The 14724-nt window shown below is 31.5% G+C and overlaps 1 protein-coding gene across 1 annotated transcript in view; it reads right to left on the bottom strand.

Moving 5' to 3' along the window:
* Window positions 1-763: 763 nt before the first annotated feature.
* The window catches only part of LOC126832965 (extracellular serine/threonine protein CG31145), a 46572-nt gene continuing 32611 nt past the window's right edge, over window positions 764-14724 (bottom strand). Inside the window, exons 3-8 of the mRNA XM_050564045.1 lie at window positions 8060-8184; window positions 7871-7949; window positions 7254-7346; window positions 6307-6614; window positions 5678-5951; window positions 764-2759 (exon numbers count right to left, since the gene is read on the bottom strand). Of these exons, the coding sequence (XP_050420002.1) occupies window positions 2423-2759; window positions 5678-5951; window positions 6307-6614; window positions 7254-7346; window positions 7871-7949; window positions 8060-8184 (1216 nt within the window). The 3' untranslated portion in view covers window positions 764-2422. The remainder of the gene's footprint in view (window positions 2760-5677; window positions 5952-6306; window positions 6615-7253; window positions 7347-7870; window positions 7950-8059; window positions 8185-14724) is intronic.

Genomic DNA, 14724 nt, shown 5'->3' with positions numbered 1-14724 from the left:
TAACGAAACAATTACATTTAATACTATTGTTTTTTAAAATTATAATTTCTAAAACAAATCTAATGTTATGTACTTTCTGAAATTACTCTAAATTACATTTTTTTTAATTAGTGGCTTTTATATTAGTAGTACCGCTATTGTTTATGAATATATATTATATATTTAGTTACATTGGCTTTATCTATTGAAAAGTAAATAAGATACTAAGTTATTTATGTTACATGAAAAGAAAACTAATTATTACAGCTATTACAAAATATGTATTTTTCTAAAAAACCAAAGTTAAAAAAATATAAATAATTACTAATTTATTAATTTATCAATGTATATATAACAGTTTTGCAAGACATTAGTATTTAATCTGTCAATAACGGTATGAACTTTACAACACTGTTTTCCAACAGATGGCGCTATTTATTCATACACACTACGTAGTAATGCAGCCAACCATTTTTACACTGCGAAAGACGAAGGGTAATGTGTGTAATGTGTATGTATGTAAGTTAGTTTGATTCCAATTTCTGCTCAAACTACTGAAACGATTTTAATGAAACGAAAACTAAAATAATCTGGGAATTCTCAGGAGTACATTCAGTTCGACTTAACCACCATCATTAACCAATAAGTATAGTTGGTGTTAGGCCAAATCGTACATTTTGAATAATATTTTTATTGACTTATTTTTAAGAATTATTTGTAATCTTACAAACGACATATCCCAAAGACCTAATGTCAACAAGATGCAAATTAATTAACGACAGCATTTTAAAATAACATACATTTATTAGGAAAAAAATATACTTAGTTTTACCCTAAATTAAAAAGATTACGTTCACACAAAATAAAAGAAGATAATCGTTAATCAAAACGATTTGGTACATCATAGTAATTCGTAGGTAATGTACGTGATAGTAAAAATGACTAAAACTGATTAACAAACGCCATTAACAAAAACAACTGACAAACCCGATAACATACAACATTTAATAACGTTACAATTATATGAATAACATTTGACAGACATGAAGAAAATAATTTATAACGAAAAACAATTAAAATAAGTAATACACATTTTATAATCAACAGGTCTGTGAAGTGGAAGGCAACTCGAGTATACTATTGATAATGCAGCGACCGTAGCACTTTAATTACAATGAACGCAGCGGGTAGATAGATAGTTATAGAAGTTTTTAAATCAATAAATAAAGTATAAAATAAAGTGTTCTGAATTCTGAATAATTACACATTTCATTATTTTTAAAAAGCGTTAAATGAAAATAAATTAGATTTTTAATTATTTAAAAAGCATACCTGATCATCATAGTTATTAAATTGTTGTTAACTATTTATTGTTATTAGTTTTTCTTTCATTATCATAAAAAGCATAAACACTTGTTTAAAATTATGGCAAGAATGAATTATAATCATAAAGTTATTTTTGTCTACTACAACTTTTTTCTCAATTTTAAATGTAATAATTTATCGTTTTAATTTGAGCAACAAACAATAGGCTCACATTCCTATTAAAAAAAAAATTAAAAATAATTAATCAATGAGTTGTAATTTTAAAAATAACTATTTTTAACTAAATTAAAACTAAGTTTATGTGTGTTAAGCTGTGTGAAATATTTTATTATTTTTACAAGTGTATAAGTAATAAATAACTTTTGAGAAAAATATCATTTAAATGAGTATCTTTTCTATACTATTTTAGTCAGTAGAAATAGGTGATTCTAGAACAAAATTTACAAACAAATACGTTAAGACTAAAATAAAAATATTATTGTACCTTAAGCCCTTACAGGAACATGAAACAATCACATGTATACCAACAGTACAGTATAGTTTGTTGCTTATCAAAAGCAACAACGTTTAACATTTATAGTACTAATTATTATTAATACAAACAATTTAAACAATATTAACTTTATTGTATTTTATTATACATAGCAATAGAGTATAGTTTATGACTTTAGAACGTCGCCTGTTGTAGTAAGAAAAATGATTTTTTTAAAAAAAATTTAATTTGGAGTAAAAATTATTATAGACATTAAAAAATATAAATATACATTTTTAACAGACTTATAATGTCAGTCGATTGTTAACTATCGATTTTTGTACATACCTATAACATAGTAGCTTATAAACTTTTCTTGATGACCAAAACTAACTTTTCGCCTATCATTGTTTATAAATACCGATTGTACTCAACTATATATTATACTATTAGCGGCGAATTAAAAGTGACGCCGTCACTATCTTCACAGACTAGTCGTTAACAGTACATATTATAAATAATAATATACAAAAACTATAATAATACCGTAAAAATATGACATATACACTTGGAGCATTTATATGTACAGTGCACACGAACGGAGACAAGTACAATTATATAGGAGGGCTTATAATTATGTTTACGTCACACGCGGTGTGGTTGGTCGACTTGATGGGGCATGTCTAACGAATCGGGGTTTTTAGTCTTTATCTCTTCAGACCTCGTCACTGTCTCAGCTTCCAGATTGGATTGGAGTATTTTCTGAAACTCACTGGATCCGTCTGCTGAATGAACGGGCCGCTGCGAATCGTAACGGTCCACTTTGGTTGTCAAATGATTTATACATGCGCGGACCACTGCCAGCACGAGTCCCACGCGTCGGTCAACGGCTTCCAAGTGAGGTTGCCATAAAATAGGGGCCAGCGGATCGGTGTTCATCGACTCCTCCAAGTATTCGCTAAGCTTTTTACCGTTGTGGAACCTGAAAGAATAAAAAGCAAGAAAGTTAAAAAAAAAAGAAGAAAAATGTTACTACGTAACATTTGACCGTTTAATCTGTAACAAAAACTGGTTTGTTTAAATTGACTATTGTCTGCACCGATAATAATAAACTATCATTGAGCGTCAAAAAGCTCACAGTTTAATAAATACAAAATCCTATTTGTAGTATATATTGTCTGTGTAATTATCTCTATAATTATATCTTTAATAAACCAAATTTACGAGTAGTATAGATCGTTTTATGTTGTTCGGACGAAAGTATACATAAATACAACATGTTTTGTACCTCAACAGAGTAATGCACCTACTGCAAGACTGATCAATCACTAGAAAACCGTTTTAATGTCAATAAATTAATACATATTGGACATTTGATGATTTTATTGTTTTTGTAAAAATATAAGTTATATATTATACATATTATGTGATGATGGGCTAGCTGTAAAGATAATACTATCTCTAATAAAACGCTGACATAAGTATTGAGTATATTTTCTAATTTCAGATGAACACTAATGGGTTACACTATTATCCACAAGGTATTATGTTAGTTGTTGTTCACATCTGTTTACCATACGAACCTAGCAACTGGTATTCTTGTTTATTTGTAAGTTGTAACAAATTCAATTTTGAACAGATAATATTATGATGTCGGAAGAAAGTACTAATAATAATATTGAACATCTTAAAAACTCTTTACCAGTAATTTTGACCAACAACCAAGACAACATCCATGAATTCAGCGAAATCATTAAAAACAAATGTAAGTCTTTAGACGTGATTTTTCAAAATTGCGAAGAAAAGGCAAACAAATTTATAAAATGGCAAGAAACAGAAGTATGTGTATTAAAAGAATTAACAGACGTCACGGTGTTTAACTGCGCAAGAGATACATTGAACACAATTGAATTAAAACTATTAAATGTGGCTAACAAACTTAAAGAGGAGATAAACGTAGAACAATTACAAACAAGGTATCAAGATATTTAAACAGATTATTTTAATTTAAAAAAAAGAGTCTATAACTAATGTCAAGTATGTGATTTTTTTAATAAAGTTAAACAAATATTGTTATATTTGGTCTGGTTATATTGTGATACAATTGATGTTTTGACAAACATTTTTATTATTTTAAGCAAGTTGATTAAAATACCGCCGCAACATACTCAATTTTAATTAAAAAAATAATTATTTAAAAATTTTAAAGAAAATTATTTTTATGATGTCGACGCAATAAAATTATTTTTCTAAACCTTCAATAAAATTAAAATAACAAAACAACAGCGTGGAAATAAAAAAAACTCGTGTACCTTTTAACCTGTTTTATACCTACAGTATATTTTATTGTTTTCTATTTTAATATAACTTGGATTGTTTGGTTTCAACGTATTTTTGTTGTCTTTGTTTATAAAACTTAAATGGGTTTTATCTTTAACTTTTGTGATAAATAACAATAAACCGATTAGCCTATACATTTATTAGATGTATAATATGCAATATACTCGTAATATAAAGCCTACTGAAAATGTTTGCATTTAAATATTTTTATTTGGTATTATCCAAAATCTCCTATGGACATTCCGAATGTATTGTTGGTGTTTTTATCTATTGCACTTATAAACCGTTTCGTTATTACTTCATGTATGTCTCATAATATATGTTTTTCGAACTCACGGACTTTTTTTTCTTTTATACTACTATAACACTACCTCACAAAGCCAATTCTCAATAAACCTTATCCGTTGGTTTTTCTCGTATAACAATTATTGGACAAATAGCCCAACATTTAAACTTTTCACATTTAAAACTTTTCTCTAAATTGACTGTTCGTCCGATTATATTATCCGACACGCAGGTGTTTTGTAGAAAAAAAAAACATTCAACTTGTAAACGAATGAATTCAAAAGCAATATTATTAGTTTTCTGACGATATTGCGGAATAGTATAAGAATTGTGCTCGCAATTTAATACTCAATTTAAGTGCGACAATAATTGACCGAAAGACTGTAACATATAATATTTAATTGAAGCTTCGACTTTCATTTAATAATTTATAGTGAAGGCTTTATACATCGGTATCATAACTATGACGGCCAAGTCGGGTTTTAATAACCGAACGGTCGCCTAGAAGATAGTTGGCGTCGACGAAAATAATATCGCTAAGTACTCTCAGGTACACACGGAGCGACAACAGCGTCATTCTGCACTGTCGCCGGTCATGGCTTTTTGTCCTCGCTGAATATTTTATCGGCCGGCCGGACTACCGTGTGTTTGCAAATGCTCGCGTAATAGCTTTTCTACCTCTCTTAACGGCCGCCGTTTATTTAAGATTATCTCCCGTCGTGGGGTCTCGCCCGACAATATTGGCACGCCGTTTATTCTCCGGGGTGCTTTTATACAACGACCGTGGCAGAACAGTAAAGTCTGAATTTCCGCACTCGAATAGCCGCACCGCACCGACGACGCCATAGAGGACATGGCAGCCAAACTAATGTATTGAGCAAACAAACTCCGGCGTAAGGGATGTGCTTTTTTTCACTGAAGGGTCCGGATGCCGAACGTCGATTGGTATTAAATTTCCCAAAGACAATGATTCTACAAATGATTCTACCGCCGTGAGTCGTAAGTCTGTTGGACGCCCTGTAAGGCTACAACGTAAAACACTCACAACTCGTAACATAGGACCTGCAGACAAATATTAATATGTCTGTACAAGATAATATCTATGAGCCGGCCCTGATGAAATAATCGCTACATAAACTTCTCTACAAATATGCATTGCTTCATTAACAAAGTCCAAGTCGTTAGAGCAACAAAGAAAATCGGCTAATGACTTCGAGCACTGTTTTGATTAATCGTTTTCCTTAAATACTATCCATGTAAAAGTTATTGATTTACCTGAGCAACATTTCTAACGTGGACTTGCGTATATGGCAACACTGTGCGATAGGAGCTAATATGCTCATCTCATCGTGGAACGGCTTGCCGAAAGCTCGGCCATGGTCTAGGTGGATCGGAAACGAATCATTACCGAACGCCACGAAAGTCTCGTAGTGGTGACGGTCCATATTACCCATTAGGAAATCGAATACGGACAAGTCCATCATATCTAGGAGTCGACGTCCAGTGTTGTACGGTTCCACCTGTCTGATCAAGTCACAATAGTTCGCATCTGTAATAATCGTGTTTTATGTAAATAAATAACAACCAAAAAAACACAATACCTTTAAAAAAAAAACTTGTATACTTTTACTCAATTTTAGAGTTTCATTGTTAAAAGTGTATTTTATTGATTAACGATTTTAATTTCCAGAATTAATTGTATTAATGAAAAGCTAGCGGAGGCCATGTATTGAAAGTATTGGAGTGAAAAGTAGAACTTATAAAACAAATTAACAACGTTTGTTAAATATTTTTAATTAGTTTTGTTCAGTAATTAGGTGTCTAATATAAGTAAACAAAATCTGAAAAAAAGTTGATGTCCGACCGGTTACACGGAAAACCGACGAATCGAAAGATTAACTCACCTGTTTCCCATTTGGCTTTTTTCCGTTTATGGTAACTACGCCGCCAAGGGTGTCGCCAAGTTTTGCGTTCCAGTACGTTCTGGGATGGCAAGTAGGCGGCCAGAGAACCTTCCAACATATCGGGATTACCGCATATGGCGTGTGACGTGTCGCAGTAATACGAACAATGACCGTGGAAACACAGGTTTCGGGCAGGCGACACAAAGAATGTCTTGAGCAATTCCTCGTCAGATACGAGGTTCATAATTTCGGTAGTAATGTTCATCAGTCGACCACTGACTGGCATCGCTCTTCTGAATTCCATTACCCTGTAACGAAAACCGGGCATTAGCCAAAAGAGAAAATTCTGGATCACATAATAATTATTGCGAGGATAAATCAATTGCTGTATCTCATCAACAAGCATTGGCGATTGAAAATTGAAATAAGCAAATGTATTAAAATTGTGGTATAATAAATATCTCTTTTTATTGAAATCGTCCCTAGAAGCTATGTCTCGTATCGATGAAAAAGTTGTTTTGTAAGTGCATTTTTAGGTAGATTGGGCTATGCATAGCCATTGAAATTTAATATTGCCTTCTGACAAATACTGAACACAGCGCTTTTTTTAATGATTTAAGTACGGTTATACATATATAATGATTATTGCTCTATACGATACATATAGTGCTGTTTGTTTGATCGCCGCAGATACGATCAACCTAAACCGGTAACAAAAGATAATGCACCTTTACTAAATGACAGCCAAAGTATTTATAAACTTATAATGTTTGTATTTAAATCGAAACCGCCGTTTATCGTTTCTAAAATAAACCGCATCGTTTCACAAATGGACACGTGCCCCGATGATGCAACTACGACTACTATCATATAGCACAATCTCAAATTGGGCTGCAATCAGTCGAAACTAATACATAATATGAAAGATTGGATAGTAAAGAATGTACCTGTCAAGATGAAACGCAGCGATTTCAGCGTTGTGTCTCTCGTAGTCGGTGAAATAGAAATGATTCGGCAGAGTCTGCTGTTCTCTGGGAAACCTGCATCACACAAAAAAAAGTAATGAAAAAGTATACATTATAATACATACATGCAATATGTTTAAAACACGGTTATTCAGTTATATTTTATCAAGTCTAACAATATTTTGACAAGAATGTAAAATACGCGTCGATTATTAATAAAAATATAACAGCTGAATCAAACCTAATGATCTTTTGATTAACGCAAAACATTATCATTTTGCGTTAATATTAATCTGAAAAACGCTATCTTAGGAAGAAGAAAAATATTTATATTTATTTATACCTAAGTTTTCAAACAAACGGTGAAAAAAAAGCTCTTATAAAACGTCAACATGTCAGAAGTTCGATTAAAAAGGGGCATGCAATTACAGCATCCATTTGCATACATTAAACGCTAATGATTTAGTAACGTTTACTTTTACTATACTGTATACATGTACATTGTACAAGCTAAAATCCATTTGTAAATAATACAGCGAGTCAAAAAAAGATCCTCACTGATTTTGCGCAAATACAAACATGTTTAGTTAATTATTTACCTCATAGGCTTCATCAGAGCTTTGTCCCCGTTAAAAAATTCCATAATGAGCTTAAGCTGCGTTCCGCCTTCTTTTTGGTCTAAAGCAAACAAATCAGTTGCAGCATTAGCAAGTGTATTACTTCTGATTGGAGAGAACTCTAACCGATTAAATAAATATTATATACTAATAATCGAGCCGAACACTTACCTACTTTTTTAATTGGACTTTTGGACATCTCCTTCAGCAGCATTGGCACATAGCTGTCGTTTGCGGGATACATTTCTCTTTTTGAGATCCTCAAGTGGAATTTGGCCAGTTTCGTATCATTTTTCCTGTAAACAAAATACATCGTCAATGCGTCAGTTTCACACTTTAAGACATTTTAAGGTGTGTTGCGGTTGCTGTTTTCGACGCTCTATGCCGTCTTTTATGTTGATAAATATTTGTTGTTTTAATAAAAACGACAAGGGTCTCATTTTAATGGTTTCGGTCTGTTCCGAATGTTAAATTTAATTTAAAAGTAATTAATGAAATTGTCGGAGGGGATTTCTTCGCGGTTGATTAAAATGAAAAACGACCCAATTATGTGGCGTGTTTACCCGTGTAACGCGCGGTACAGCAATAATACTAACAGCTACACAAAACCGTGGGGTTTTATCGCGAGAGAATAAAAATCAAAAGGCTTCTACCTCTTCCGTTTTGGATTGCATTTGCAAGCCCGAGGACTTAATGAGAAATTTGCAGTATTACTTCTTTTAAGTGGAGTTTACCCTCTTAACGAGTGTCGCCGATCGCAGGCTTCTTAAATGTAGTACCGCGTCCGCCGCCGTTTATTCTCCTATCGTTGTCTTCGCTGTGCGTTTCAAAGATATATAACTTTTGACGTCAACCGAATACATCCTTTAACCGATTGCTACTCCTATACAGTTTTCGTTCGCGGTTGCTTATAACAAGGAAAGTACACCGCAAATCGCCTTACATGATCGAACGGTACTGCTGATCGTCACTCGAGCGCAGAACGCGTTATTTAATCATGTTGTCACGCGCGACCCGTCAGATCGTGGACCGTCCAAAACTTCCTGGTAGAACAAGACTATTTCCTATGAATATCCAAGTGACGAATCTATCCGATTTCACGATTTGATTTCGTATTAAAAAATGTGTTTAAACGAAAGTATTATACTAGGCACGTCTGGCGAGACACTCGATAGTAAACGAATTAGATTTTGAATTGAAAATACTGTCCTTTCATTCGTTAATTACACTATGCAATATGTGGTATAGTCTATATTTAATACATAGTTCCATATTATATAAATACTATACATTTAAAAAAAATAGTACAACAAATTTTGTTTTACGTTAAGAAAAACTATAAATCACAAAGGTAAGTTCTGAGTTGAGCACAAAAATTTAAATAACAATTTTAAACATATTTTTAACCAATAAAGTACAACATTTTTTGTATTAAAATTTTTTTTTTAAATATTTGAACTGTTTCCGGTCAAAAAATATGTTTTAAACATTTTCACAATGTTATTGAAATAATTATTTTAGACTGTGCTATCTGGTAACACAAAAAAAAAACACGATTTTTTGCAACTTTACAAGCGATTCGCATACAATTAAGACATGGGTTACATCTGTGGCCGATGACGGATTCTGTGAAAAAATTCGATAAAAATGTTTTACTTGTATTCTTATTTTTTACTGTTAAAAAGGCTTAAGCGAACTTGGTTGTACAGTGTTATTAACGTTTTAAAATGAATGTAACTCATTATTTCAAATCGTTAATACCTATCGTTTATACCGTTAATCAATGTTACAAAATAATAGTATAACTATTTCCCAAAAACAAAAATAATAATGCCAAATCTATTGTCTATACGAAACGTATAACAATTTACTATTACACAGTCATTACTCATTATTTTTATTATCATACGTAATTTATCGTGTATTAAAAATAAAGAATTTGATAACAATATACTAAATCAATATGCAATCATGTAGGTATTATAAGATCATAATAACATCAAGATGAAATAATTTTACAAAAAAACGTATAAAACATATTTTGATAAATTAAAACTGTAGCAATTAGTTTAATTTAAATAGAAAATACAATGTTTATTAAAACAACGAAATGGATAAAAAGGCTACAGAATTCCCTCAAATTATTTAATTGTAAACAATTATAAAAGCAACTGAAAAGAATGACTCGATTATATTTTTAAATCATACAACGCAGACTAGTTTTAATTAATTTTCTTTTAAAAAACAATACTAGATAAAAATAATAATATAAGTTTTGTGCAAAACCGACCATTTATTCAACAATTGTTCTATGACCTTCGCTTTATTATTTTTGACTGAATACGCAAATTATATAAGTACATTACTCTAATCTCTTGTTGCTTTTATCGATATATCTGTTGAAAATAATGCAATTTTCATTGAAATAACTTGTAAGATCTTTGCTAATACCTTAGTTATTTCATTATGATTATTATTATTGTTACATATTATTAAGTATCATGGCGTGTACATCTTTTGTTTTTAATTTCCTAAACAGCACATCCATCATAATGCATACGTTTGCCAATATCAATAATAGTATACAACGAACGCATACCTAATTGAAAACAAATCGTTAATGATTAAGAAGAACTCGAACTAAACCTCGTGTCAGGTGTAAAGTCCAACAGACACAATACGACTGTGTTATGAGTAGATCCTAACAAATCACTATCATTAACTGTGTCACTGCAACCGTTACGATCACTACATTGTATTACAATAATTACTGTTGTCATGTCCTACACAGGTATTTATAAGACACTACAAAACACATTATTATACCTATAATATATAAAATACTTATCATTGTTTTATTATATTATTGGTTAGGCAGGCTGGACCTGTACCGAAAGCCTACAATATTAGATGACATACAGCTAAATCTTTGGAGAAAATCATATAGTTTATGCCATAAATGTTTGTTACAACACAAAAGACTGCAACTCATATTGTTTTGGGTAATTCTGTTTTGATATAAATTCGAATGAAAAAAATAGATTTACACAGTCATAAAACATACTACAAATTGGGTATACATAACGTCTACGTAAAAAAGTACAAGATATTTCTTTAGGCAAATCGCACACGATGAAAAACAATTCACAACCTAAACTAGTCCAAGTGCATTAAAACAAAATTATTGTTGAGAATTTATGGAATATTTAGGGGAACTAACTAAATTCACTCTAATCAAGTTCTCAACCATGATTTTGACCATGAGTTCTCAACAATTAATTCATAGTAATGGAATTTATTGTTTTTGATTTTAAAAAAAAGTCATTCAAAAGACATTTATAAAACTCGAGTATTCTGTTATAACTTTAATCGACTTTGAAAGATTAATAAGTACTAATATTATAATATAATAAAGGAAAAGGGTGGCAAAGTCACTTTTTCGCTAATGTACAAAATATTATTATTACTATAGAATAAAACAGCGATCGTGTCTATTAAAAACAAATAAAACTAATTACCAGGAACACATAATACTGCAAATTGTTTATTAAGTGAATTCTAGATAAAGTGTATACTAGCAAAGATTGAACAAATTTAAATCACGTAATCTTTTGAATATGTGATCTTAAATCAATATATATCTTTTTGATATGTGTTTTAACTTTTAATGTATAGTATTTTTGAAATAATTCAGTTCACAAATTAACAGTTTTAGATTGTATTAGATATCTGATAAGGTTGCCTTTTAAATAAGGCAAAATATCAACTAGATATAATAATAATATGTAAGTGGTGTAGTAAAGGGTACACGCAAGAACTGACTGGTTAGCGGGCTCTACTACTAGTACTAAAACATTAAAACTGTACATTAAAATTGGTAAATACTTATTTATTTATTACTTATTTTATTAGTATTTATCTTTGGTCTCATTTTCAGACCTGAAGATTAATAACTTGTCCCAAAAAAAGATAACATTTGATTTGGAGGAAATGATTTATGTAATTTTATTGGTTTTTACTTGTATACTAGCCTAGCCATTAGGTTTCCGTTATTTTTTACTTTTTTGTAAACTGTTGCTCCCGTTGTATTACATAAATGAAAACGAAAATAATATTTCGAAGAACTTTTATAAACTTTTTACCTAAAACCTGAAGAAAATCCTAAAAATACAAATTTGTATGTGAATTGTTTGGTTATTTCTCAAAACTTTGAATACATTATGAAAAATAATTTTTGTTGAAGTTTAATAAGTTTTGGCCCATAAAATATAATATAATAAATTTGTACAACATTTTAAAGGACCAAACCCCTAATAACGATTATTCACTATTGTGTTAATGTACAACTATTTTAGTTGGTTTTCTGAAAGTTAAAACGTGCTGTGTTTATTATATTGCTGTATTGCAATATAAGATCAATGTTTAAGGTTTTTTCTCGATTTTAAAGAGCTGAACTGTTTCAACATTTGGCTCTATAAAATTTTTTGGGGCAGGCCTAGAATTCCTAGTTTATAGATTGACTACATGAAAAAATCATTCAAGTGCTTTAAAAAGTATTTAACAAATATATAAACAATAAATACACATCATTTAATACCAATATACCTTAATAATTGTATAACATAATTTAAATTTGTGTGATGAGTTAAATTTTGTGTTCAATTACACTCTCCCTCATTTTTGAGAATTAGGTATTTAATTATAAACTAAAATGTTTAATATTAGATAACGGTATGGCTGTTATTACACACATTGAGATAGTTGAAAGGGACGCGGAGGTGTCCCAGCCGTTTAACTTCAACAGTGATTTAGGCGTGTACCCACACATTTTTTTTGAGGACTACATCACTTTTAAATGTACCTACTTACGATTCAAGTGGAGCTTAATATTCGTAGGTTTGTATTATATTGTACTAGTGCAACGTTCGTGCACTCTATGCTCATTACACACAGAGATGGGCGAAAAGTGTCTATAAGTTTAAATTGCACTTGACTGATTATCGAAACTATTAATAGATATCCTCATTGTAAAAGTAATTTACAAAAACATCAAGTCGTACCGAGATGTAATTTTATAGTTATATCAGTATTTTATCCCTCGTATCCAACGCCCACGTTCGATAGCACATAGATTGAGACCTAGCCCATTGAAATGCCTAGTGTTCGATTCTTAAACTGGAGTCGACAATCTGGCTTGAACCGCATAAATCTTAATAATTTTTTGGCTCGGCAACGATAATGTCCCGGTTCTTATTCGACGTACCGTTCTCCCAGGTGGCAGCGACAGTTTGCCCATTGCTAATGCCGGCTGACGATCTCGGGGTACGCCCACTACAGTCCCTAAGAACCGGCACCGGTTCGGACGATAAATCTTGGATGACGCGCCAAGAGATAACACAACGTCTGGCCCTGAGAAACGGATGCCGCCGATACCTTAAATACATTACAATAATAATTGCCAGTCGTTTCGTATTCAACAGGGACGACGCCGGTCATTAATATTCAACGTATGTGCGGTTTTTTATTTATTTAGTTTTTTTTTTTTTCTATAATAATGTTATTATTGGCCGTTTTCGTGTAGCTTCGACGCGCGTTCACCACGACATCGATACGTACGCATAAAGTGTATCCGATTGCACTGACGCCGAAAAAAAACAAAACGATTTGTCTTGAGCCGCCCGCGCACAACACCGACAGATTATATTGACCGCAGTCCGATAACCACACTAATAAACACACTTGGGACTTATAAGTCTCACTCGTTGACAACCCCGGGTTACAGTGGCCACCGTTGGTTACAACGCGACTACTTGAAATTAATCATTTTTTATATCAAAAACAAAATATACACAGACACTTACACAACAAAACTAAATACCTACGTCATTGCCATTAAGCTGAAGATTTGAAAGTCAATTTATTGGTATAAATGTATTATTTGTATTATTTTTTTTTTTAAATTAATCAATCTATTTAAAATATTTCAGAATCATTTTTTGTGGGATTTTAAAAAACAATATTGAACAAAATGTTTTTTTAGTGTTATCAAACATAGAAACTGTTATCATAATATTTAAAGTATAAGTCAAACATTGGAATTACGAGTACATTTGTATAGTACTAAAACAACATATCGTGAAAAATATGTTTTTAAAATATATCCCGCCAAAACGTTAAATGCTTTTAAAGTATCATTTTATAAATATAAACGAAGTTTTAGAGCATTAATATTTTTGTGTTTTTGCTGTAGGATATTGAGAACTACTAGTCTTCTACAAGAAACCGGTGCATGTCGAAAAACCGAACGCAAGTTGTAACTGCTTTGTAAACACATTTTTAAAAGATATAGACACAACATTTGTTAGCATTCGGAACGTTAACATGGCACGTTATGTAGACACAAGTGTGTGGATTGGAAAATGAATGTGACGCGCCAAATTCGCTCGGTCGGTTGATAAAACTTGTACAGTTTTTACAAAAACATTCAAAACAAAATCGAAAGTGATTCGTTTCTTAAAAAAATGTCTATGAAAACGGTTTGGACTGTTTGAGAAAATCGCAATGCAAAACCACTAACCAACTAGGTATTCTGAACGCCACTTTAGCCATACATTGTGGCGTTGAAGTGTTTATCTTCTTGACGAAGTAAGAGTGACCGTACGGGCGACGACGTACAACGGCCAAGTCTGTCACGTATGGCATGTTTGTTTACAAAAGGTAAAAAGCTAAGTACAATAAAAAAAAAAATAGGAAAAAACGGAGTCGCGGTGTTTGTTTACCGAAAGGACGGAAACGTTTTAAAAATATTTTTTTTCCCGACCTGATTATGGTAAATT

Source organism: Adelges cooleyi, unplaced genomic scaffold (assembly GCF_023614345.1).
Source record: "Adelges cooleyi isolate 19-005CV unplaced genomic scaffold, UGA_ACOO_1.1 ACOO_flye_CR_arks_rails_tigmint_CR_PRNA_1, whole genome shotgun sequence".
NCBI lineage: Eukaryota > Metazoa > Arthropoda > Insecta > Hemiptera > Adelgidae > Adelges > Adelges cooleyi.
The sequence above is the reverse complement of the archived record's forward strand: the minus strand, read 5'-3'. Positions and strand labels throughout refer to the sequence as shown.